Source organism: Aphelocoma coerulescens, chromosome 7 (assembly GCF_041296385.1).
Source record: "Aphelocoma coerulescens isolate FSJ_1873_10779 chromosome 7, UR_Acoe_1.0, whole genome shotgun sequence".
Classification (NCBI taxonomy): Eukaryota; Metazoa; Chordata; class Aves; order Passeriformes; family Corvidae; genus Aphelocoma; species Aphelocoma coerulescens.
The window spans coordinates 7,841,516-7,866,713 of NC_091021.1; the positions used below are offsets into that span (position 1 = coordinate 7,841,516).

General features: G+C 38.2%; 1 protein-coding gene across 4 annotated transcripts in view; it reads right to left on the reverse strand.

Moving 5' to 3' along the window:
• The window catches only part of COL5A2 (collagen type V alpha 2 chain), a 132,561-nt gene that overhangs the window by 20,373 nt on the left and 86,990 nt on the right, over nt 1-25,198 (reverse strand). For all 4 annotated transcript variants that reach the window (XM_069021942.1, XM_069021941.1, XM_069021940.1 and 1 more), the window contains 25 exons: nt 24,632-24,685; nt 20,969-21,079; nt 19,216-19,293; nt 17,179-17,223; nt 16,615-16,668; nt 15,956-16,009; nt 14,427-14,480; nt 13,589-13,642; nt 12,806-12,859; nt 11,721-11,765; nt 10,719-10,772; nt 9,808-9,852; nt 7,478-7,531; nt 5,645-5,743; nt 5,149-5,193; nt 4,945-5,043; nt 4,474-4,527; nt 3,855-3,962; nt 3,307-3,360; nt 2,490-2,588; nt 1,789-1,842; nt 1,193-1,291; nt 1,047-1,100; nt 895-948; nt 343-396 (listed from right to left, as the gene is read on the reverse strand). In XM_069021942.1, coding sequence (XP_068878043.1) covers nt 343-396; nt 895-948; nt 1,047-1,100; nt 1,193-1,291; nt 1,789-1,842; nt 2,490-2,588; nt 3,307-3,360; nt 3,855-3,962; nt 4,474-4,527; nt 4,945-5,043; nt 5,149-5,193; nt 5,645-5,743; nt 7,478-7,531; nt 9,808-9,852; nt 10,719-10,772; nt 11,721-11,765; nt 12,806-12,859; nt 13,589-13,642; nt 14,427-14,480; nt 15,956-16,009; nt 16,615-16,668; nt 17,179-17,223; nt 19,216-19,293; nt 20,969-21,079; nt 24,632-24,685 — 1,629 coding nt within the window. The remainder of the gene's footprint in view (nt 1-342; nt 397-894; nt 949-1,046; nt 1,101-1,192; nt 1,292-1,788; nt 1,843-2,489; nt 2,589-3,306; nt 3,361-3,854; nt 3,963-4,473; nt 4,528-4,944; nt 5,044-5,148; nt 5,194-5,644; nt 5,744-7,477; nt 7,532-9,807; nt 9,853-10,718; nt 10,773-11,720; nt 11,766-12,805; nt 12,860-13,588; nt 13,643-14,426; nt 14,481-15,955; nt 16,010-16,614; nt 16,669-17,178; nt 17,224-19,215; nt 19,294-20,968; nt 21,080-24,631; nt 24,686-25,198) is intronic.

Below are 25,198 nucleotides of genomic sequence, written 5' to 3' on the forward strand. Positions count from 1 at the left end.
AAGTAAAGTTCTCTATAAACAGATATTGATTTAACTAACACTTCATTATCAAGACAATTATTTTGCTCTGTATTCGGAACTTTTTTGGAAAATCTTCAAATTAAAACTTAATAACATCAAAGGTTTTCTCGAGGGATACAGAGCTGCTATTTAAGCCTTTGCCAGTTTGGTTTAGTGCACAGCTGATATGAAAATTATGCATCATTAACTATTCTGAACATCCTTGCCTTAGTTCTGAGGTTGTGTTACATTATACATCACTTGGCTGAATTTCTCCAATTTAAGTTGATAAAGACATGGCTGTTTATTTTTAAATTAAAAAAAAAAAATGAATGCACATACCTGAAACCCTGTAGGACCTGGAGGGCCTTGTTCTCCTCTTTCTCCTGCCAGACCCTACACAAAAGGAAGTAGTAAGTAAACAGTAGAGGAATATAGGCAGGCTCCACAATTTTTCTTTTCTCTGAATATGCATATTTTCCATTAGGTATTTATTTATTATACATTTTTACTTATCCCAAGACAAGGTGGCCTATCTAGAAGATGTAGTAAGATGTGCATTATTTCTTTAAAATCCTTCCTGTAAAGGTTCTCTGGTAACAGAAAAACACTCAGTTCCATTAAAACCAAGAAAGCCCGGAAAACGAACCATGAGGATATTTTACTCCTTGCACTATTTTTTGTGATGGTTAGTAAAAGGAACTTAGCTGCTAATATATATATATTTTAATACAAAGCTAGCAATTTTTCTAGGACAATTTTTTCTTTAAATGTTCTTGGAATTTTTTGCTTGGAATCAACAACTGGCATGAAGGTTGATAACAATAGAAGCCAAAAGAGCAGCGAGTAGATGGAATGCCAGGCAGGCAGGCAGAGAGGTAGCAGCTGACTTACTGGTGGGCCAACAGGACCAGAAGGGCCAACTTCACCATCTTTACCAGGGGCTCCCTACATTGAAATGACAGGGAAAGAAATCTTGTATGGTGAACACACGTAACAGAAAAGCACCATTTTCTGTAATCCCTGCAAATAACAGCCACACTCACTCTCTGCCCTGGGACTCCTGCATTGCCTGCTTCTCCAGGTTTTCCAGGATCACCCTGAATTGCAGAAATAAAAATTATCAGGTTTGGATATGTTTTTCATCCATTAAAATATACAAAAATGGTTAAACAGAGATTGCCATACTCACACTACTACCCTTTGGCCCAGGAAGGCCCATGCTGCCTGGCTGACCTCTGATTCCTATGGAACCTGCAGGACCTGGACGTCCATCTTCACCAGGAGCACCCTGCAGAGATACAGGATTTTCCACATTAAATTCTAAATATATTTATTAATATGAACTTATTAACCCCTAGAAAATGCTTGTGTATATAAAGAAAATAGCATTAATGTGGCTTGATGCTTCACTTATCAGTCAAAATGTCTTTAGAGCAGACATAGCAATAGCCATACTGCTGGATTTAACCAAATGCTATGCAATTATTAGAATTGAATCATGTACAAATAACTTTATTGTGTCCTTAAGGCGACAACTAGAAAAATATTTACTTCAAACATTTAACAATGATGCTGCAGCTGCTAAACAACAGACACTGCTACACAGACAAAACTAAACAAACATTACTGGTATTAATTTTGAAGTTAGGAAAGTATGTAAGGGAACTATCAAAAGAGAAGATGAGCCTTAATAAATCAAGGAAACTCATCTTAATAAAAGCAATTTTAGTAGGACCTTTGAATTACTATGACATTAACTGAAAAAAACTAATTTTTGTCACTTACCAGGGGGCCAAGTTTTCCTTCAGGGCCTTGAACACCTGGATTCCCTGTCAAACCCTAAAAACAGAAATAGTATGGTGTTAGGGTTAGTTCTATAATTCTGTAACAATTAAGAAATAGAAATAAATCCCAAAGAAATGCTCAGTTACTACCATAGCACAAACCTCTCTATATCAAAGGTCTTCATCCTTATCTTCACTTTACAGCTTCATCCCTCACTGTCTTTGATCTTCCTTCTTCCCTATTCTCTCTTTTCTTGCTTTTACACTTCTTCACCTTCTCACAGGCTCATCCTTATTTCTGCCAACATTCCCTAATGATCTATAAAACAGTTTACTTCTCCCTTTATCCCCTTTTCTGGTATTTTGAATTTTCCTCCAATAATTTTCCTGAAAAAAATCTCCAGGTGATATACACCACTCAACCTTGTACGTTATCAATCACCAGCTTAATGAAGGTTAGCCTTCAATCCACATTTTCCGTGGCAACTGTGCTTTACAAACACACTTCCTTCATTTGCTTTAGCTGTTCTCAATCAGGGCTATTTCTCCTTTTTCTGAGACAAAACGTGTGCTTCCCAACATCAGCAGGAAATAAAGACTGGTCTTTTGGCCTTTAGCCCCACTGACACCAGTCTGCCCTTGTATAACAGCTTCAAAATGAAAGGTACCACAGTTTATAGTGTACTGCTATTAGTCCCTTACCCGTGCACCTGGAAGGCCAGGCTCTCCAGGGCGTCCAGGATCTCCCTGACCTCCTTTAGGTCCAGAAGATCCTGCTGGACCACGCTCTCCTTGGGCTCCCTAGAAAGAGGCCAGTGAGCTACAAGTTAACAGCTGGAACAGTGACAGCAGGAGAAGGTTAAATAAAAACAGTATCTTCTATTAAGGACCTATTTTTGCAAACAAAGTTACAAATCATTCATATTTCTTTTATTACTGGTTTTCTAATTATTATCTTTTCTCCCCAAAATGATTATTTAAAAGTTGTCTCTTCCTTAAAGCAAGTTCATAGAAGCATTTTAGAATCCCTGTATTTTTACCATGTTAGGAATTTACAGAGGTACTAGACAAATGCCTATGTGAGCCACTTCCCTGGAAGTGTTAGAGCAGTTAGGAAAGCCAGATAAACCCATCTGTTTTTAAGGGGCAAGTCTAGAAAATCACACCACACACAAAGAATAGGCAATTTTTCACAGAGCCACCTCCTACAGAACAATACATAAAGCAATATAGGAGTAGAACAGGTCAATCCCTTATCCATGCACATTTCAAAATAAGGAAGCATGAAGCCAGGGACAAGCAAGCAAAGCTGAACATCATGGGAACTGAAAGTGACTTTTCCCAAAAAATTTTTGCCTCTAAACACTCAGACCCCCTTTTGGCATTTGTAAATTGGATCTGCCTATTTGCCCAGAAACAGATATTTTTAATGCAACTCTTGCTTTTTATATGTCTGGATGTATGAAAATTTAACAAATTACACAATAAAAGATGGACGCTTTAATTTAATTTAATTTACCTTTGGTCCAGGCAAGCCATCAGAACCTGGAAAACCACGGTTACCAGGAGCACCCTAGGAAAAGGAGTAGAAATGAGATGATTATCTTATTTTTTACATAACTTATTACAAATAAAAGACCGGATTTATGGTTTGAGGGTTCAGTTCATTTCCTTACAGTTTTCTTACTTCAGTACTTAAACTGGGGGGAGGTTTATGACTTAGAGTGGTAAAAATATCAATGTCTCATTCATGCATGCTGGACAGCTCCTTCTCCATGAACAGCCTCACTGAAAGCAAAGATGAGCAGTTGTACAGGTGTAGGAAAAAGTCTGCAGATGAGCTTGTCCTATCTCCACCCTTTCTCCTACCATATTATCCTTTGCACTGGATCTCCACATAAAACTATCCAGTGTAAAAAAAAATAACACACAGTATTAACTACTGCTAGGAAAATAAAGTTTGACTACATACACAACGAAGCTGTAAGAATATCCATGGATAGGTCAAAAGTTTTTTCACCTTAGCAGTGCATCTCTTAAAACATATTATTCCTCTAGGTTGCTTACCCTCTCTCCAACAGGACCTGGTGGACCTACTGACCCTGGATCACCTCGAGGACCTCTTTTCCCTTCTTCACCTATGGGGCCAATGGGACCCTGGGGACCTTGTGGGCCCTAGTGAGAATAAAATGTTACTTAAATAAAAGTTGTTAAGCTCACCATTTCTCAGGCATAATGAAACAGACTGTCTTCTGAACACTATAAACATTTTTCCAAATAAAGGAGAAAAAACCAGTAAAGTTTTGGATCAGTTAAAAAGTAACAGCTTTTCAGCATCTGCTTTTCTCTTTTACAATGTTTATAAGCTAATAAACTGTAACTCTGCAGTTGGGCTGTACACTGCTTCTTATAATCACCCACAATAATTTGTATTTGGTCAAGCTGCAAAGGAGTCAAAATTCAGTGAGGTTCTAATAGAAATTTTCAAATGAGAAGACAGGGTAAAGAAACTATTACTTCTATATTTTTGTCAGTTACTACATGATCATTTAACTGGTGAGAAAGAAAAGCTAAACATTGGTTGATAAACCAACTCAGAGTCTGCAGAGCCAGTTTTCTGCCAAAAGTTACATGGTTATAAGCCTCTGTGTTTCCTCTTCATCTTAAAAAGCATATGGAGACTTACAGGTTCACCTTTGGGTCCTGCTTCTCCCTTGAAACCTGGGACACCAGGGTCGCCCTGAAAATAAACATATGAATAGCACCTGTAAAGTTAAAATCTGCATAAACCACTTCATCATTTTGTATTATGCCATGAAACAGAGAAGCATTTCCTAGTTTAGTCACTAACTGTAGGCAATATAATAGAGTGCTTATAATGGTTTGTCTTTACCCTTATTAAGCTTGTTTATTATTATTGTTATCAAGACAAAAACTTAAATACATCTCTTTTCCCAGATTTATAAAGACACACTTCTTTCTCAAAGAAGTAATGGTATTTTGGACACACAGAAGATTCACAGGATCTGAGTCTAAGCATTCTCCCTGGCATGCTACTGCCATTCAAAGGAAGCCCACTGCTAATCACTGCTTTAGTTCCATGGAGTGACACATGTGCCAGACATTACAATTCCCAAAGAGACAAAGACCCCATTACCGGCTGGCCTCGAATCCCAGGGGGTCCAGTACTGCCCTGTGGTCCTGGGGAACCAGGGGGGCCTGATGAACCAGGGGGGCCCCCAGTGCCTGGAGATCCCTACAAATACAAACAGCAAGCACAGTAAGGAAACACAAGCAAAATAAGGAAATAAAAAAAAAAATAAATCACGCAATTTCTTCAACAGGATATATGATTACTTACAGTAGGGCCCTTTGCACCAGGGGAACCATCTGTCCCTTCAGCACCCTGAAGATACAGTACCAATCATTAAAAATCATTTTAATGACAAGGGCATCAATTACAAAAGCAGAAGATAGTTATTTTATCCACGTTACAAGACTAGAAAATAAAGGCTGTTAAATAAATGCAGCAACAAATGCAAATGTTAAAAAGGGCAATAAAGCAGGCAAGTTAATGTGATTTTTAATATTGAAGATCTTACATTTAAGCTTAAGTTTTAAAGTACTTTAAGGATTGAGACTGTATCAAGCTGCGTAACTGCCAGTTTTCCAACTTGTAATAAAATAACAGTTATTATCAGTACAATTAGCACAAAACAAAGGAATGAGACCTTTTTTCCTTGGGAAAAAAAGGTAATTTGAATAAAACTCATTGTCAGGGTGGAGCAGTAAAAACCCCCCGAAGCACGTGAACATGCACAAGCTGAGCACTGAGGAACTCAATTCAATGTACTTACAGGAAGACCCTGTGACCCAGCTGGTCCCTGAGGACCTGTTTCACCTCTTTGTCCTTGAGGACCTTCAGGGCCACGAGGTCCTGTTGGGCCTGCTTCACCCTAAGATTCCACATGAGAAAACAACTGGAGATTACTTTGCTCTAAAAAGCAGCACTATAAAGTATCTCAGGAGGAATACTGAGCTATAACAGAAAACCAATTCATGTTTGACATAGTTTATTATCCTGAAAATACGATTTTGCTTACCTAATTTTGCTTCTGTTACTTCTAGGTGAATGCAAACATTAAAAGTATAGATGGGGTTTTTTCTCAATGTATACAAGACAAGGAAACTCTGCAGAAAAGCAGCACTATCCAGGAGTCCAAATCAGATCACGAACAGACCTGTCTTTTTAAAATCCCACTACGTGTAATTACTATCTGTAATTTTACAAGTTTTTTTTTACCTTCATAACAGCAAGACTCAAGACTTAGATGTGATAACACATCTGGAATTGGTTGGTTTGGGGTTTATTTTACACAGTACAGATAAACTCACTGTTACAGCACTCTATTAAATATCAAATCCCTGTAAGATTAGACTGGACGACAAAAAATTCTTCCCAGCATCTTCTTCGAATTTTATGAGGAAATATGCCTTTTGGAACTGGTGGCTGTTAATATCACATCTTCATACTTCAAGTCCACATCTTCATTGTATAATCTGCTGAGCTTTCATGAGTTCAAAGCAACTATTCCAATTTTACATCATCTGATGATCAAACTTGAAGGTAGCTTCTCCTTTTCAAAAGCTGTAATCGATTCACCATGTGACAGCTTTTTCAAACATTTACTTAGGTAATATCATGCTGAGCCATATTAAAACATTTTATGACATGCACTACAAGAGCTGTCATTTAACTGTATACTCATCTTGTCTAGAGTGTGCTTTTTCCAAGAAAGGTTGGAGCAGATGATCTTAGAGGTCACCTTTCAACCTGCTATTCTATGATAAAGTTGACACTGTTATTAAGACTTGTTTCCAAACAGTTTCATGAACGTTGCCAGCTTCACAACAACACAAAACATCTGCTGAACTTGGCTACCCGACCAATTGAGAGTTTCTTCTTGTATAACATTTTCTTATCAGGCTTTAGGAGTGTAAAGGAACAAAGAGGAGCAGCTGGGTGGAGGGCATGTATAAGGAAGTTGTATGAGGTGTCTTTTCTATCTTGTCTCAAGGCTAAGAAGAAGAAAAAAGAACTTGAGCACTTTTTTGAAAAGCAAGAGAGGGAAGTGCCACAGAGACAGTGCTGCAGCCAATGAAAGTTTTTCATTTCACAGCCCAATCACTCCAAGCCACAAAATGTAGTAATTGTGATGTGCTCTGTTGTGATGAACTGCAGCACATCTCTGTTGGGGTTCAGGCATTTCCCTTACCAGTCCAGATCATCTCAAAAAGTGTTCTTGGCCAAAACTAGCAGTTTCAGCACTGGAAGGTCCTGCCTCCATATTGTCTTAGACTTGCCCCCACAAACTCACTTCTAAAAATGTATCTTGCAATTCTTTGAATATACTGGACAAGATTCCTGATGCACAGCATGACAGTTATCTTATAATTACCCCTTGACATGAGAAAAAGGGAAAGCAAAGTATCTTAACAGTGGTGAATTGCAATTGCTTCATTTGGCTTTATTTTTTCATTTATCTTCTGCCTGAAGGTCTTGAGACTGATTTCACAGCAGCTCCTGGGGATCTGTACACACGTCAGTCTGAACTTTGTGTAGTCTAGTCCACGTTTTTACTTGTGTGCTGTTAGATATCTTAAAAAGATACTTTCATCTTATTTTTTACCTTTACACCAGGAATACCAGGAAAGCCTGGAGAACCAGTTATGCCAAGTGGGCCCTATAAAAGAGACACATAAAGCTGTAATTCAGCAGTTTAGATCACACAGATTATTATCTCATCACCGGGTAAATGTGGGTCTAGGATTACATGTATTTTTTGGTCATAAAACATTTGTTTATAACAAAACCAAAATAACTATAAATATCAAGTTTTAGGAGATACATATACATTTTATGGAATTGTGGTGCAGTTTTTAACAATGTGTTTGCTGATTTCAGCAAAGCTACACCTCTTGATTCAGCTATTAATGCCCAAATTGCAACATACACAATTCACAGTTAACAATTATGGGAATTAAGATTCCTAAATTCACAGCAAATTCATTTGCAAGCTGTAAAACACAGATTTTGTATCAATGTTTCAGGGCTATAGAGACAGAGATGCTTCCATTTCCAAAATGCCTCTTGGGTTGAACAAGACATTCACAGAACTTTCTACTGTATTCCAAAGTCTCTGGATAGCGGCACACAGTGGTTATTAATACTCACTGCAACACTGTTCCCAGATAATTCCTCTTTATCTTCTTCTGATTTTCTGTCTTTTTGTAAAATATGATTCATACTGAGAAAAATGTTCTATGTAATAAAGCTCTCCTGACAAACTTAATCAGAACAATCTGATTGTTTTGCTTAACAACACTTCTACTGTGACCTTGCACTGGATTTCTACAGAACTGATGTAACAGCTCACTAAGTATATTTTTGAAAACCTATGTCCCAGTTTATTGGATCACAAATAATGTCTGCCAAATGTCTCTCTTTCTGCAGGAAGAGTTCCAGGGTTTTGGTGTACCACTGCACTGACCCAAACACCACATTTTATTAACACTTTCTCCAATGAGAAACATGTGCATTAAGGACGAGTGTCTCCCTCGTGACACTACGTAGGATTTTCCAAAAATATTAGCCAACCACTTATCATGTCCAGTGAAGCTGAGCTCACAATTTATGCCAAAGAAAAATTACAAGCTTCATGTAAAACCTCTTAGCTTGCAACCCAGCTTTTTTGAACTTTTTTTTAAAATCTTTTCTTTGTTTTAAAGTTTCTTATAACAACTTACCTTTCCTTCATGATAAACTAAATAGTTTAGTTTTGTAGCTTTTAGGTATTCACACTTATTTTTTGAGCTTCTATTACAGTTAATTGTTTTATAATGAAGTTTTTAATAAAACAGTATGTTCATTAAGATGCAACAGGTAAATGAATTTTTCTCAGAACTTAGTCTGAGAAAGTCTCTTAAAGAGTATGCACAGAAGGAAATTCTAACTGCAGGCAGGTGTGGTTTAGGGCTTTGAGGGGGGGTTTTGGTGCAGTGCTTTTGGGGTGTTTGGTTGGGTTTGTGTTCAGTTTTTTCTAAGCTGAACATTGCAAAATGGTAAAAGCTGACTACATCAATGGATAGGAGCTGTCCACCATATCCTACAAGTGGTGCTTTTAAAAAAAAAGCAAACATAAATACCACATTTTTAAGTGGAAGCTGCTGGCCTTGCACAAATAGTACAAAATCATCACTAGTTTTCACATGCAAAAGCAACACAAAATTAACTGTATGCATGGGAATAATCCCTGACTCATGTGAATTCACACAAATGTATTTTGCAAATGCAGTGTGAGACTGGACTGTAGGATCAAAACCAACATCTTTTGCTACATTGACACCCTGAGTGTAAACAGCTCCATCTTCCTCTGCAGCTCTGTTGCCGTGGTGGGAGAACATCAACAGCCATGCAGGCCAGGCTTTCTCAGCTTGGCAGACATTCAGACACAGGCTTCTGGCTCTTCAGTTCAAAAAGTGACTGTCCCTAATTAAAAGGCTCTTTTACACATTTGCTAATGGAACAATTGCAGGGAGCAAGTTGTGCTATCAGTGAGCGCCTTTCTTCTTGCTGACAATGGGTACAGCCTCATTTGCCAACTTTGCATGTGAAGAAGATAACAGGCAATTGTGAACTGCTTTAGATTCCAGTGCAGGCACTTTCCTCCCGACCATATGGACTCCATAAGAGCAGCAGAGCATCACCTCCCCGGGAAATGCTATGGCCTACTCCTCTGAAAATTAAAACCTTTAGATGAAGTAAACTACAGAGGACAATTTTGCAGAGGACAGCATTAAAACTGAGTAGAACTAGGAATCATTCTCAGATAATTAATTCCAGATGCACTTAACTGATACCACCAACTGCCAATGTTTCTTTTTGGTTTTTTTGGGTAGTGTCAAAAGGCAAGTGGAAATATGAAGTGAAAACGTAGGTGGTTGAGAACCAATCCCTTACCATTGGGCCTGGCTTCCCAGGCATACCATGCTGGCCACGTCCACCCTAGACATGAAAACAGAAAACACAGACTATTTGTAAGACCTCGACCTACTTTTTAATTATCTGTAGTCAGCATTTGTGATAGCCATATATACTAAAGTGATTGAAGAAATGCTGGATTGCAAATTCCTCCAAACACTGTCATGGAAAACGTCTGGAAGAAATTATGCTCCCATTTGTGTTAATGGATTTCTCTATTTTCAGACATGACAATATTCTGAGAGTGTCATTGTATGAAGCACATGACACAAGTGGAGTATAGGAAAGTTATGGGGAGAAATGACAGAAACAATACTTGACACTGGACATAAAAGCAGCAGGATTAAAGTTCTAGCTCAAATATGATCTCATGTCAAGGATAATCTCTCTTTTTGCTGAAAGTCAAAATTTTATTAAGAAGATAACCTTATTATCTGGATTTAAAGATTTCATCTAAATTAAAATCTGAATTGAAAGGCTGCATCTAAACATTCATTTTAAACCTTTTTCCAGACAAAATTGAAACATATTATTTCCAGTTAAATAATTTTTTCTGAAAAGAACCTCTCTCAAGAAATTCCACAGAAACACAGAAGACATTTTTATAGCCCAGAAAATTATGCTGTGAGGGTATTTGGACTCATGGGCAGCTCTGCTATAAGAAATTACCATACAGTAACCATTCTCATTTTAAAACTGTTTTTAACTTCTCAAATTTATAGCAAAGATCTCACCCCACAAAACTGCTAAGCCCTAACTTTCTTATGCTACAGCAGAACTCACCACACAAGTGAGCAGCAAGTCACATTAACAAACACTTTCAGGCTCAGGGATTTAAATTTAAGTAAAACAGGAGAAGAATTACAAAAGAGAAGGAAGATGCTACTTACAGGGGCACCCTGTGGTCCAATTCGTCCTCTTTCTCCTGGCATTCCCCTAGGTCCCTTGAAGAAAGAAAAAAAAGTGCTTCATTTAGGAGGTCATCATGTCAGAATAATAAAAAGGGTTGGTTTTTTTCACTCTTGCAAGTGTAGCTTATTTTATCCTATAGCAGAAAAGAAGTAGCAGCTCATCTAAATCCTTACAGCCTCACAAGTGGAAATTTAATAAACTGTAATTTCTCTTTTTGCGTTCCAACAGTATTTCCAGTTTTAAGCACACTAGAATTAATTCTGTATTTTCTCACCAGTGACAATAATGCAACTTCCTTCACTAAATCTCATTCACAAATTAGATTCCACTTCAGGAGTATTACATTCTACACACAACGTAGTGCTTCACAGAGAGATGCCCTTATCTGATACCAGAAAGAGGCTTTACTTCCAGAAGCACTGCCAAGAGTCAATTTTTGTCACGTAACACTACTCACATGTATTCAGTTGTCCAAAACCACATCTGAATGAAGATTACTCTAGGAAAAAGTTTCTCCATTTCACTTCCAGATCATGCATACTTATCCTCACTGTAACCTCCAAAACCCTCTGTCCATGGTTTTCTTACCTAGTTTACTCCTGATCTAAATTACTCCAGTTCTATCTCAGAGCAACCTAAGCCAGTTTTTCTCATGTTGAAATCACTCTATATGAGGCATCAACTTGCAAAAAAAGAAAAAACTATCACCCTACACTTACATGAGTTGGGAAACAAGCACCACACCTACAGCCAAGTCTCTGTTGAGCCTTCTGATTTATCATTATTACCTATGTCTGTGAATGCAGGGCAGTAACAGCTTACAGTGGACCAAATTCACTGTCAGAGTAATAGAAAATTAAGCCTTCATGAAGAGAAAGTTCAGCTCCATGAGCTCAAATACAGGTTCCAAACCCCTGAAATTCCCACTGGCAATAATATTTACAATCACTTCTGCAATACCCAGTGCATGTGACACTCACTAGAGGACCTGTTGGACCCATGGCTCCCGTTGGTCCGGACTCTCCCTAGAAAAGGAAACAAAATGACACAATTAGAGAAATAGGTGAAAGGAAAATAGAGTCACATCTCATCCCTGTCGTCCATGCTTATGTTGGACCTCAGGGGCAGATGTGCACAGGTACCTGTGTGCATCACACATGGCAAGGACACTGTTCCCCATGCTGATGGAAATGCAATGTTAATGTGTTCTCAGTGTTTATGTGTTCTCTGCCGAGAGCTGCTGTTGCCTCCACCGAAAGTGGTAGGCAATCTTGGGAATGAAATGTTTTCTTACATAAACTCTCTTTAACTACTAATCTCACATTTAAATTCAGATTTTGGAAGATTCACTTCATTTACTATCTTTTTAATCTAAAGGAATAGTTCTGTCCCACATTCAATTATCACCTATGTTAGGCCAAAAATGTTTCAGTATCAGTACTGAAAGCAAAAAAGCTTGAAAAAAAGTATGCTCTTTTAAAACATCTTTTAACCTATCTTGAAAGGACTGACTCCAGCTGGTTATCCTGTGTTACCACTGCTTTGATCTAAAGTTGTAAGAGTGGTGCAGTACCAGTGGGGATCAAAAATTCTATGAGAATACACTAATAAAATAGTCAGTTTCATAGAATATATCCCTTCTCCTCTCCAATGCCTGTTTCTTTTATGCCAATCTCTCATAATTTGAAAGAAGAGAATCAGGTTTTAGTTATGCATTGCTTTATTTGACTATATTAAAAAATGTTCAACTTGGCCACAAAGAGCCAACAAGAACCACGAACTGTTCAAGTAGAGAACTGCAAGAAGTGCAGGGGCCCTTTGTTGACAGACTCTGCTGTCTTCAGTATCACATATGTGTCACAAACAGAGCACTCAGCTCAGCCAGTGATCCCTTACAGGCCTAAAGCAGCCCCAGCTGAAGTTGGGACTGGCACTACTGAACTCTCTCCCCATATAAAGGTCAGGGAAGGTACAAAGCTGTGTTTGAAAGATCTCCTGCCTTTCATGATTTTGGTGTGACAGAAAACTATGCTTAACCATTCAGTTGTTTGGGCCACGAAAATACCTTTGCTCCAGCTGCTCCAATTTCACCTTTTGGACCGTCAAGTCCTTTCAATCCCTGTAAGTTATAAAAATATGAAGAAATTGTATTTATAGATGTACATACAGAGAGCATTCCTACTATTATTGTTAAAGTAACTTGATACTAAAGGATTAAAAATGGATCTGAGGTGGTAAGAGTAAGAAAAGAAAAAAAAAAGATAAAGAAGAAAAAAACCAGATGGAATAAAGTTTTTAAACATTTCCTAAATGGAAACCATTTGTACAAGGTACATTTCCTTGGATTTGGTTTCCTTTTTAAAACAAGAAAGTTTTTTTTAAAAATCCTAAAACAACAAGGAGGAGGCTCTGAGCCATAGGAAACCTATTTATTCCTCCCTGAAGTAAAATTCTGGCCAGAAAACTTGGTAATTTGTAATCACTCCATGTTGCAAACATATCCACCTCTCAAGTTCCCCACCCTAATGCAAGACTTGCCAACAAAGTGAGAGAACTGTCAGGTTTGCGCCTCCTGAAGCTTGGCAGGGCTCATGCAAACTCCTTCCAGATTCCCAGAACATTTGAAAATAGAGTGAAGAAAGCACTGGAGCATGTAATACAGAGGTCAGCTTAAAGGGGAATAGTGCTGATTTTCTGCAAGGCCCTCTTTCTCCCAAATGTCAGTAATTCTGCTACAGCTGCCTCGTCTGTAGTGTAGGCAAATTCTGCGCAGATACAAAGAAAAAACTTCATTCTGAAGCTGCCAGGAAATATCATCTATACACAGAGGGAAAACCTTGTCTCTTACCCGGTGACCCTTGAGACCTGGGAGACCAGGAGCACCAGGAAAGCCTCGAGGGCCCTAGGTAGGAAAAAGAAAAAAACAAATCCAATCCTGATTCTGCAGATAAACCGAGCAATAATGATGCTAACAGGGACAAGGGCAGCAGCAGTAATACTAATATTGCTAACACTCCTTCACCTTCATCATAGTGAGGCACAGCATTTGAGCAGGTCACAGATTATACAGCCTTGAAGTTAGTCTCAGCATTATAAACATCTTCACTGACATTAAAAGCTTTATCATTTACATTGTTGTGTGATCAAACTTCAACTTTCAACAGAAGCAATGAAATAAGAGGAGTGGCAGGTCAAATTTTGAGGGTTAATATGGAGAAACATTAATTAAGCTGAGATCAAAACTCAGAACAATCATTTAAAATAAAACAGAAACTCAGAACTGCAAACCGTACCTGTTCTTTCAGAATATGCCAGTCCAGAAACATGATAAACCACTGCTACTAAAACACATTTAGCAATTAAACCAAAGCTCTCTTTCACTTAGCTTCCTACCAAGTTTTCCAGAAAGGTTAATGGAAGGGAGGCAAGCGCCTTGTGTCAGAATATTGGTCATATGAATTTAGAACAAAGATCTCAGATAACAAGTTATCCTCTCAGCAACAAAGCAAGCACCAATCTGGAGCCAAAGAGCAAGCTAAGACAAGGACTTCAGACACTGAATGGCAGAACTCTGCACTCATAATTAAAAGCAAAACGGATGAGTCACATCAGGATGAAGCGATAAGAAACCAGTATCATATGACAACATGATTATTTTGCTAAAATGTAAATAATCACGCTCTTACTGGAGATCCTGGAAATCCAGGCTCACCGGATTGTCCTGGCCTGCCAGGTTCACCCTAAGGAAGGAGGGGAAAAAAGGAATACGTTAAAACAGGAAATATGAACATGGACTTTTTGTATCATTCTTCCATTCAAACAAATGAGGACATTCACACCAGTATTATGCATCCTCTCTTTGCTGTAACAGTGTCAGTAACATAAACCAACTGCACACATGCCTAGCAAATGTGCATTAGACACATTAACTTATGAAGGGTTTTTAACAGAGGACTGGGAAAGCTGAAGGCTGAGCCTACAATGCATCCCAGCCATGAGGAGATGGTGCTGCCACCTGGTTTCCCTGATGGAAATTAATGAGGCAACCTACTGTCATCTTCACACAGAGCATCAAATTGCTATTACTTCCCACAGCAATCTAAAACTACTTGCATTGTAGCTTTTTACTCTCCCTCCATTCAAAAGTTTTAAAATGTGTATCATTTCATTCTAGGACAGTGACTATTTTCTCTGTAATGCAATAGGAAAAACAATATGGTCAGTCTGAACCTAACAAGTATATTTTGAAGATTAGTCAAAGCCCTTCAGAGTCACAGCCAAACAGTCCTTTACAGGCATCAATCAGTTCAAATACACCCAGGACGCTGGGTAGTAGGAAAATGAAAGGCTTCAGAAAAATAACTGCAGGTCAAAGAAAAGGCAAAGTGTTTCATAAATGCAATTAAAGACACCCAAACAATGGAAATGGAAGAAGGTCTTAGAACAGTGTCAAGATTTGACTTCCCTGTGCTTGAGAGTTAACTGTTGCCAAGGACTCTTAAAACTTTTTGTACAGTTTAATGGGAAAGTAGCTATTACACAATTAATTTCTGTACTAAAATGGCATCTGCAGTTTTCTAATTAATTTCCAAGTTATAAATTACAGTTCAGATGGATTTAATGTGATTTGCAAACAAATAATATACATCGACCAGTAAGGTCTTAGGCTGTCATGCAGTACATATACACTCATGTAACATGTATAAAACATACATTTTACATATATATGTGTGCATACATGGATAAAGGAAAAAAAATCTGTTAAGAATATAAATTATCAATTTCTTAAAGAAATTAAATACTAAAATCTTGTCCAGACACACATGTATGCTGCCACTACAGCTCTTCTACCCCAACATGCAATCCCAAAAGACACAAGATGCCTCCAGCTGACCCCCTGTAACTGTGATTTATTATTATGTTTGATTTCAAGAAAGATATCTCAGTTAAGAACTTACTGAAGCAAGAAATAGCATAGTTGGTGCTTAGACTTTAGGTATGATGATGACATGTAAGGAAAAGAAAGGAGGGGTTGGAAAATGGTTGCCAAAATTCACAGTTGTGACACTGGATTTAATGAGGAGTACAATTACAAAGCAAAGTAGGCAGACAATAGGAGTTACAACAGGCACATCTGCTGGTTAGTCACTGTCTCACAGATGCCAATGTTTGTTTTATTAAAAATAAAACAAGATACAAAGAATAACAAACTTACATCTTCACCAGGTTTGCCTGGAGGTCCTTCCGGTCCACGAGAACCAACTGGCCCCTACAAAATAAATATATTTGTTGAGAAGTCAGTTTAGCCATCACTAAAATATCTATTTGTTCCATTTCAAAGTCTGGTTTTATAAAAAAATATGTAGAAAAAGGAAGATTTTATGCCCAAGCACACTTGCTTAATTTTGCGGTGCTCTTTTAACCATCCTGACCCTAGAAAATCTGCATTATGTTATACGACATTATAGGATAAATTCTTCAGGAAAAAACACCAGAACATTAAAAATCACAGTTGCTGTTGCTTCAAATCTCTGGTTCCTGCTTTTACTTTTAAATTATTTTGTTGCCTCAAAAAAAATAGTCTAATCACCCTTTGTGTAAGGGTACACTATCAGGTATGGTTTTACCAGTGCCTAATCATCCTCAGGCCTGTGCTGGAAAACAATGACTGTTCATAATATAATTCTTGCTATCCACATTCAAAACAATTCAAATTCATGGATCCAGGACAACGTGCTTTGAACACCACAACTCTTCATTGAAGTTACTTAATAGTTTCAGCTGAAGCAACATGACAAAAATTCTGTTCTAAAATAAAAAAGTACAGCATATTTGCAATTCTATTGTAGAAATGTTTGCATTTATTGGTCTTACCATAGGTCCTGGATCCCCAGGTTCACCAGGTGGGCCTGTGGGGCCAGCACCACCCTAAAATTAACCAAAGATTAATACAGTTACCAATTCCAAAAGCAATTATAAGGATATAAATTAAAATCCATGACCAGGAAAATCACAGCCCATGGGAGAGTCTGGATTCTAATTCAGAACCAGTTCACATTTCCATATGAGTGAAAGTTGGATACTAAAACCCCTCAAGCTGTAGATAAATCCTGTGCCATACACAAATGCCACTGGAAACTTAACATCATGCCAATACCAAAACCAGAACAGTCTCAATTTTCTTTGCTGCTCACTCATTAAAAAATGTGTTGGGTTAAAACCCTGTTAAAGATCTAATAAACTGTTCTTTTGGAGCCAATTCTTGTGTAGAGAGTCCATGTGGAGCAGAGCCCTTGTTTAAATTCCCCTTCTGGATGAAGGTGCATTCAGCCACAAGTCACTGAGGAGGGACGCTGCCCCAGGGATGTACAAACCCCGATCATTACGAGCTTTGCCTTCAGCTCTGGCCAATTAAATCCCCTGAGGTGAAGCACTCACTTGTTTTCCTTGGAGACCCTGAGGACCTCTTGGACCAACTGGACCCTGTTGAACACACAACTTGTTACACACTGGAAAACAACCTTTCCCAAGTAACATTCACACTAGAAAGAGCAAAATGGCCTGATAGTGACCATGAGCATTTCTACAGTCAAACCTCAGAAAGGCTTTTACTCAAAACTGGCATTATGAAATACAAATGCATGTTGAATGAAATCTTCAAAGTCCAAAAGCCACAGGAGCATAATTTCATTAGCAGCTGAAAATATGGACTTGGCTGCTTTCTGCAACCTCACAATCTCTGGAATCAGAATAACCAAACTGTCTGTCTAGCTCCACAAAAAAAATGTAGTAACAAAATAAGAGTTGGGGGAACAGTCTTCACTTGAAGGGAATCTCATTACTCAGATGAATCCCATAATGGAATCACCGACAAATTCATCTTGTTCTTCTCAGTCATGAGCTGAAAAGCAGTAATGAAAGGATGTATTTAAATGTACCATATGAACCACCAAAAGAGCTTTCCAAATCATTGTGGTTTGTTACACAAAACTCAGATTGTTCCTTACAAAGTGTCACAGGACTTTTCAGAAGAATCTCAAATCTAATTGTAACTTGTAACATGAAATAAACATTATCTTGTTTGAAAGTCATTATCTTGGTTCTAGGAATACAAAAATAGCTGTAACAGACAACCATTCATCTCGACAGAAATTCAAGATTTATGTCTTTTAAAATTCATTAATTTTTAATAATTTTTACAAAGCAAATGTAGAAGAGTTAGCAATGGGCCATTTAAAAAAAAAGCTAATGAACATTAGAAACAAAACAATGTTTCAGCTGTCAGTTACCCAGTTTACAAGAGAAGAAAAAAAGGATGTCATGTAACATGGTGAATCGATCCAAAAACCACAAGTGACTTCCAGTTGACTTTAGCAGATTTTGGGCAAGGCCGTAGATATATTAACATTAAAAATAGTCATATTTGAGAATGACAAGAGAGTAGGCAGTACAAGACATGGAATACCTTGAGACAAACTGAGTGAAAGGATTAAGCAAAACAATGTAAGCAACAAAGTAGGACAGACTTGTGGAACAAATCATTGCTATATTCAGAAAGCAAATTCACTGAAGAGAGACATTCAGCGAAAAGTTCTTTGAAGAACTTATTGCAAAGGTTAGTCCTAAGGCAAACTATCAAATTATTTTTAGAACCTTTTATATGGCATTGGAACTGATTTTGAAGGCTACTAGTGGGGACTTGGGTAAGATTCAGGTGGGCAAACTCACGGGCAATAAAATCACTAAAAGATGGTTTCCTTCAGAATGGATGTTAAAAAATGTCAGTAAAGAGGGTAACAGTATTTTCAAGATATTGAACATGAAGAGAGGTATTATTAAGAAATAACCCCAAGAGCCCCAGAAGAAAAAACTTAGGGTGGTGAAACAGCTTTGACAGACGGTAGAAAATTTCAATGTTACCACTGAAAGTCCCCAGTGCACTCAAAGTAAAGGGCACATCATATGAGGTGAGGCGTATCTAATATAGTGAGAGATGCCAGTGAAAAAACTGGACCCACTGGAGAAACAGGAAGTCTGTCTTCAAATAAAGCATAGATTTAAGAGTTGGTTTTGGAAGTAAGTTTTTTAATTTCTACAAAAAAAATCTCTGATTTGATGACACCATGTGAAAAGATGTTACATATTTGTTTATTCTGCTTTGTGTTATATCTGACAATTTTCAGTCACTCTGCAGTGACTCAAGAGGAGCCGGTTTTTTCTCCTATGCCTTGCTGTTAGTAGCTTCTATATTTCAGAAGAAGAGAAGGATAGAGGTGGGAGGCTAGAGATGGGAGAAGCAGCTGTCATTTTACAGAAAAACTGGGTTTTTTTCACTTTTTTCCCCAGGTACTGTGCAAAACTCTACTCCAGGTTCTAGAGGCATAGGAAGCTGAAGAGGATGAACTCCCTTTCGAGTTTTTGTACATGCACTCCACTTCCAGCCTCTCTTACTGTACAGGGCTAATGTGGTCTTACCACTGCACCAGGCATCAGGCCCATCTGACTACCAAGTCCAGATTTCTCATCCAGTCCTGCCATCTGAGCTGAAAAGGGCTGGAAAAATAAGATGGGTGATTTTAGCTGTAAGTCATTGTGATGCTTTATAAGGCAAAAATCCATGTAATCACATCTTCATTATTTACCTTGTTTTTGCAGTACTAACAACTAAATTCTTGTTTTAATCACCAAAACAAAATTTATCCTTCCTGTAAATTTGAGGTTTTTAAAGCTTCAAAGACACCATGAATACATGATATGCTTATTATTCTATTTCCACTTTAATATTAAACAAGTAGTAAAATAACCTAAAAAGAGGAAAGCCTCCCATTAAAATAATCACATTTTTTTCATGACCTTCAAATCTAAACCAAAACTACCATATTCCTTCCTTTTTTTTTACTTACCATGCTTCAAGTTCAGAAATATCTTAAGATAAACAGAAACGTAGCCAATTTTATGACTGCAGATTGGAATTTTTAAGTATCTTACCCTTATCCAGCAAAGCGGAAAGGCATTGCTGTTCCTATCAATTCACAGAGCCCAAAGAGTTAGAGAAGGGAGAAACTGCAGTGCCCTCCTTGTTCTGCAAGTACATAGCTGAAATCAACAGTTTTATTTTGCTTCATTCAGAGCCAGATCCTCATTCACAGCAGGCCAGAGTTTACAGGGGCTGAGAATGAGCAACTGCTCAAACGTGGATTCAAATCTCCCAACATTTACAGTTAGCTCCTCATTAGATTGGTCCCCAAACACATTTTCTAAAGGCCAGAGACTGCCTGACATCAGAGACAGGAATACAAACAAAAATGTCTGAGATTTCCGGCCACACCTTTCTTCCATATTTTCTGTGGAATTCTATGTAGGATAATGGCCTAACACCCCTTATGGTGCTTTTGTGATTCTAAGAGATTCCTGTCTGCTGAAGATATTTCCTTGGGCTGAGTCTGCTGGATTCAGGACTAGTTGGAAATGTGGTTAAGTCAGGAAAGGCTGCCCAAAGTTGAAAGCCATTGTCCTAACACAAATATTGCAGATTTTTGTCACTGTAACTCTATTGTTTCCAGTAACACATCAGGAACAATGAAATGAAAAGTCAAAACAGGTGTCAAAACAGCAATAAATGTGTAACTGAATACACTTGATAAATTCAAATATGTATTTAATTATCAACCATAATTAGTGTCCAACAGAAGAGGGAGGTGGAAAAGAAATCTTGCCGAATACCTTGTCTGTATCTATGGCTGGTTAGCATTGCTTTCACAAACATTTTCTTCCTTAATCTTCTCAGTGTTGGTCTGAATAATTCCAGCAAGAAGTATAATCAACCACATTTTAGTTTCTCTCATTAGTTATTTATAATTCTTCCTTATTTTCTCTTTTCTATATTCCTAATTTGGTGCACTCATTTCCTCTGTGCTATTGCTCAGATCCCTTGGCTGGTGGAAGTGACAGAACCCTCGTGGTGGTTCTAGATTAGGGCAGTTTGGCTTTTCTAGATGCTAAAAGCTGCTGTGAAAGCTGCATCCTTTCCAAAGTTTCTCACATTCAACTTGCCCCAGCTTTTGGCAGGATTTGCAGTGCCACTAGCTGCTGCCCCTGGTGACTGGGAGAGAGGAAGAATGGGCACAGTGCTGCATGGTCACGGAACCAAAGGGAAGATACCATTGATATCGTGTGGATCTGGTCCAACACTCGCTTCACTTTCAGCTACAGCAAATGTAAAACTTACCCTGCTTATTCCATCTGGTCCCGGGTGAGTGGGATGCCCTGGAGGACCAGGGTCACCAGGCTGGCCAGGGACACCAGGTTCCCCATCAATCCCCTGAGGACCACGAGGACCCTACAAAGAAAATCAGGAATGTCAACAGTGTGCAAAGGTATTCATTGAAATCATTGTAACTGATGAACACCTGCCTCTTTGGGATAAACCTGTATTTCTACAGAAAGATCTTCAAACAAACAACATCCCTAAAGATCTGTTCCCACTTTCAGATCAGAAGCACTAACATTAATCATGAATCCAACACATAAGTAAACTGCAGTAATTTCTATCAGAAGCTCTTTTAGAAACTCAGGCTTCCTATCATTCCATACTAGAGTATACTCTTCCTGAAAAACTATTTGGTTTTGCACACCATATGGAATAAAGTTAATTTACTTCTAAAATGTGCACAGCTCAGATAAATGTAAAGACACACAGAGGCTTAGGAAATTCCAGAGTAATGCTGGATTTTTACAGCCTACTTGACATCATGAATGGTTTAGCCAGTTCATACCATTGTTGAATTCTCAACACAGCTATAATGCCAGAAACTCAGGGTAAGTTATCTGGTGTTGAAGTCACCTCTAGCTAGTATTTACAGAATAGGTTAGGAGCCCATCCTATGGCTCTCATTTTCATCCTCACTTTAAATTCCTAAACTGCACACAACTTTACTCACATAAGAACTAAAATTAAATACGGAGGCAGGTAATAAAACATTAGTGGAACAAAATGAGTAGTAATGGGGCCAATAAAGACATGCTTCAGTCAGAAATATAGACTTTAAAGTGCTTGTTACTACTCCTTTTTTTAATTAGAATAAAATGATTGACCAAGGCAAAGAGAAGTTTAGACTATGTAATAGCTCTTCTGTTTTAAAGAATCCTTAAACAGAAAATTTTAGAAGCCTGGCTCACTGAGTCATCTTTTCAGACACAATTAATAACCAGACTGATTGCTTGTATTTCCATGAGCTGAGGACTGTGTCTGCAACACATTTCAGTGGAATTTGTATCTTAACTGGTATGGTTTGAACTCATATGGTTCACAAAAGGAGCTGTGAAGAGATGGCATTCTGAACAAATGAGAAGGTCTGTGCATGTTGGATGGAAACAGAAGGTTTTAGCACAAAACTTCTTTCTTTAATATATCAATTAGAAACATAAGTACACACTGCTAAACCTAAAAGTGCTTACTCTCCCAAGGAGGAAAAGAATGGAGATACCTTATTTGTTTGTTCTCAAAACAAAAAGAAAGCAAAGCTAAGCATTAGACAAAAAAAAAAAAAAAAACAACAACACAAAACCACAGTTGCCTATAAAGAATGTAGCAAGTTTTTGTAGAATTGCTAACTTTTAATACCCAAACAAGACACCTTAACAAAATCTAATAGAGAAAAAGTGCCTTTTAAAATTTGTTTTTTTAGAAAAGGACCTGCTTTTTAGTCACCAAAACTCAAACTGCTTCAAAAGCAAAAATGCAACCACATACCTGAAAACCAAAAAGTCACCAAAATGCACATCTGTATTTGTAGGTAGCAAGTAACTAGTGGTATATAACCAGTTTGGTGGGTTTTTAAGGAAATATTGATTGTAATTATATGAATTTTACAATATTTACATGTTTATATGTATAGAAAAGAGCCCTTTTCTTTCACCAGTTCAAGGTCAGCGAAGTGTAAAAAAAAGAAAAAAAAAGAAAAACGAAGAGGAAAAAGGAAAAACATTCTCACAAACGCCACGAGGTGGCACCATTTAAACACACAATTGTCTCATTCTAGCCCGTCGCTGCTGCTGGTCAGGAAACAAAGGTTTTGCTTGCAATAAAATGACGGGGAAATGCGGCTCATGGTAGAACACTCCCAAATTTCTATCTACTGAAACTGCTACTGCAAGTAAAATCAAGTGTAAATCCACATGGAAAGAAAAAACGTATGAATGGTTCTGAGGATGTCCAAGTTTATTTTCTGTCTTCAAAAGATCATTTGTAAACAACTAAAATATCATCATGCTCCAAAACTCCCCCTCCCTAGATGCATTTTGCAAATGCAGCCATACTATTCCCTAGCTGTCTCTCACACTAGCAAAAAATCTGATGTAAAAAATATGCTAATATTCCTGAATTCATTTTATATCCGAGAGTCCTGCTTTTGTAGAAGGCAGAGACCCATGGCAGAGTCCTTCTGCTCACCAGTCAGGAGGAGCCTGACTTTAAAGATCAACAAAAAATAATCTGAAGAAATAAATAAACAGTTTGGAAATGTGCTTAGTGCATTAGTAACAACCCCAGTCAGTAATGCACTTACCCAGATTTATTTTATAAAGGCAGTCTGTACCAGGTTACCTGCTCCATGAGGGGTTTTCATAATATAAACTGCAGGTGTGAGCTAACATTTCTTTTCCACAAGTAAAAATAAAATCCCTGCACTAGCAGTCACTGTGTCTCTGAGAGCAGTGCTCTTGGTCTCAGACCTACACCTGCATACACACAGCTCACCAGAACCTCTGATGGAACATTTGCAAAGGAGCTGACTGATTCTCAATCCTTTGTTATTCCTTGAAAGCAGAATAATAACCTGTGTCGAAAGGACTCAAATGCATTTACAACCTTTTGGGATTTAGGGTGCTTGTAGCCACCACTCTGTAGAGACACAAGAGATGCATGGCAGGCAATCAGAATTTATTTAGTGTCTCATTGACAATACTGCACATTGGGAAAGCACTTCAGACACAGTCTGATTCAGAAAACACAGTCAAGATCCCTCTATGCACCTCAGGATTGCACAGTTACTCCCAGAGCTCTATTAAGCATTTTGATACTCATTGTTCAGACAAATCTCTTACAGAGATCTGAAGAGCAGCAGTGGATTGGCAATCATCTCAAAGAGGCTACACACTTACTCCACTGGTTTAACATCATTACCATCTACAGACAACAGGCACACACTGGAAACAGGGCAAGGGAGTCTGGTTTAGGCCTATGCCTAACCTCAGTATTGGCTTGCTCTTTCCTGAGGGATAGGAAAATATCCACATTGAAATTACAATGATTCGACTCTAAAATCTGCTTTTAGCAGCTTCTGCTCTTTGACCTAGCTTTTTTCAAAAGGAACATGTCATCTTGGGTATTTTCAGCACTCCTTTTTGGCCTTTCTGCGGTTCTCCACATGCAGACACCGAAATTCCCTTATGAAGTCTTTATTTCCACTGAGCAATCCTGGTTACATTATTCACCAGCATACCAACAAATGTAGTCACATATTAACTCCTGCTAACTTCTGAGCTTTGTCTTTTCTGAAGAGCTCGGAGCCACACAGCTCACACTGCTTCTGCTGCACAGGCATAGACTTCTAATCAAGGGAGCATGATGTTCCAGTTCTGTCTGAGAATGTTTGTTGAGAAAGTATGGCTTTTAATGGAATTACTGCTAAACCTCTGTCCATTTCTCAAAATATTCAGGTTTCAATCTACCCTGGGAATGATGAAATAGTAATGTTTTCCTGTTTGTTACCTGATTCCTGGAAAATACGGGGAGTTTTGGTAACTCTAGGAGACAGAGAGATAGTTTAAAGCCATCTAATCTTTTGAGGTTGGTTCAGGTAATTTATTTCTGAGATATTTAATAACTTACAGGTCTTCCCTTTGGTCCTCGTTCTCCTCGTGGACCTTGTGAGCCTGGAGGTCCCTAAAAGAAAAACCAGAAATATTAAAGTCTCTTAAACTACCTAATGATTAATAAAGCTCTGCAAATGAAGTCCAATGCTTATTTGAAAATTAATTTGTGTGTTTTTTTCTACATCATCATGAAGAAAACAGCTATAATCACCAAGTATTCAGTATTTCTTCTCAACTGTACATTGCCTGAAGGGAGCAGAACCATGATGCAGAGATCAAAACGGTTTCACCTCTCACATGCTCCACAGGTTAATTCAGCAAAGATTTTCTGAATGCTGGAGGCTCTTCATGCAGAGATGTACAGGTTTGAGACACCCTCCCAGCTAGTCCAGGACTGCTCTCTGCTCAGGCACAGCATAAAGCATCCTTCAACTCCTCCTGCTCCTGCTTGGTCCCTGCTGGAGAGGCATTCCCCAGTATCCACAAAGGGCCTCAGACGTTCATGTGCTACAAGCACACATCCATTCACTTGCCATGGGCTGACCTGACACTGGTAAAAACATCCCATAACCTTCTCGTCTCC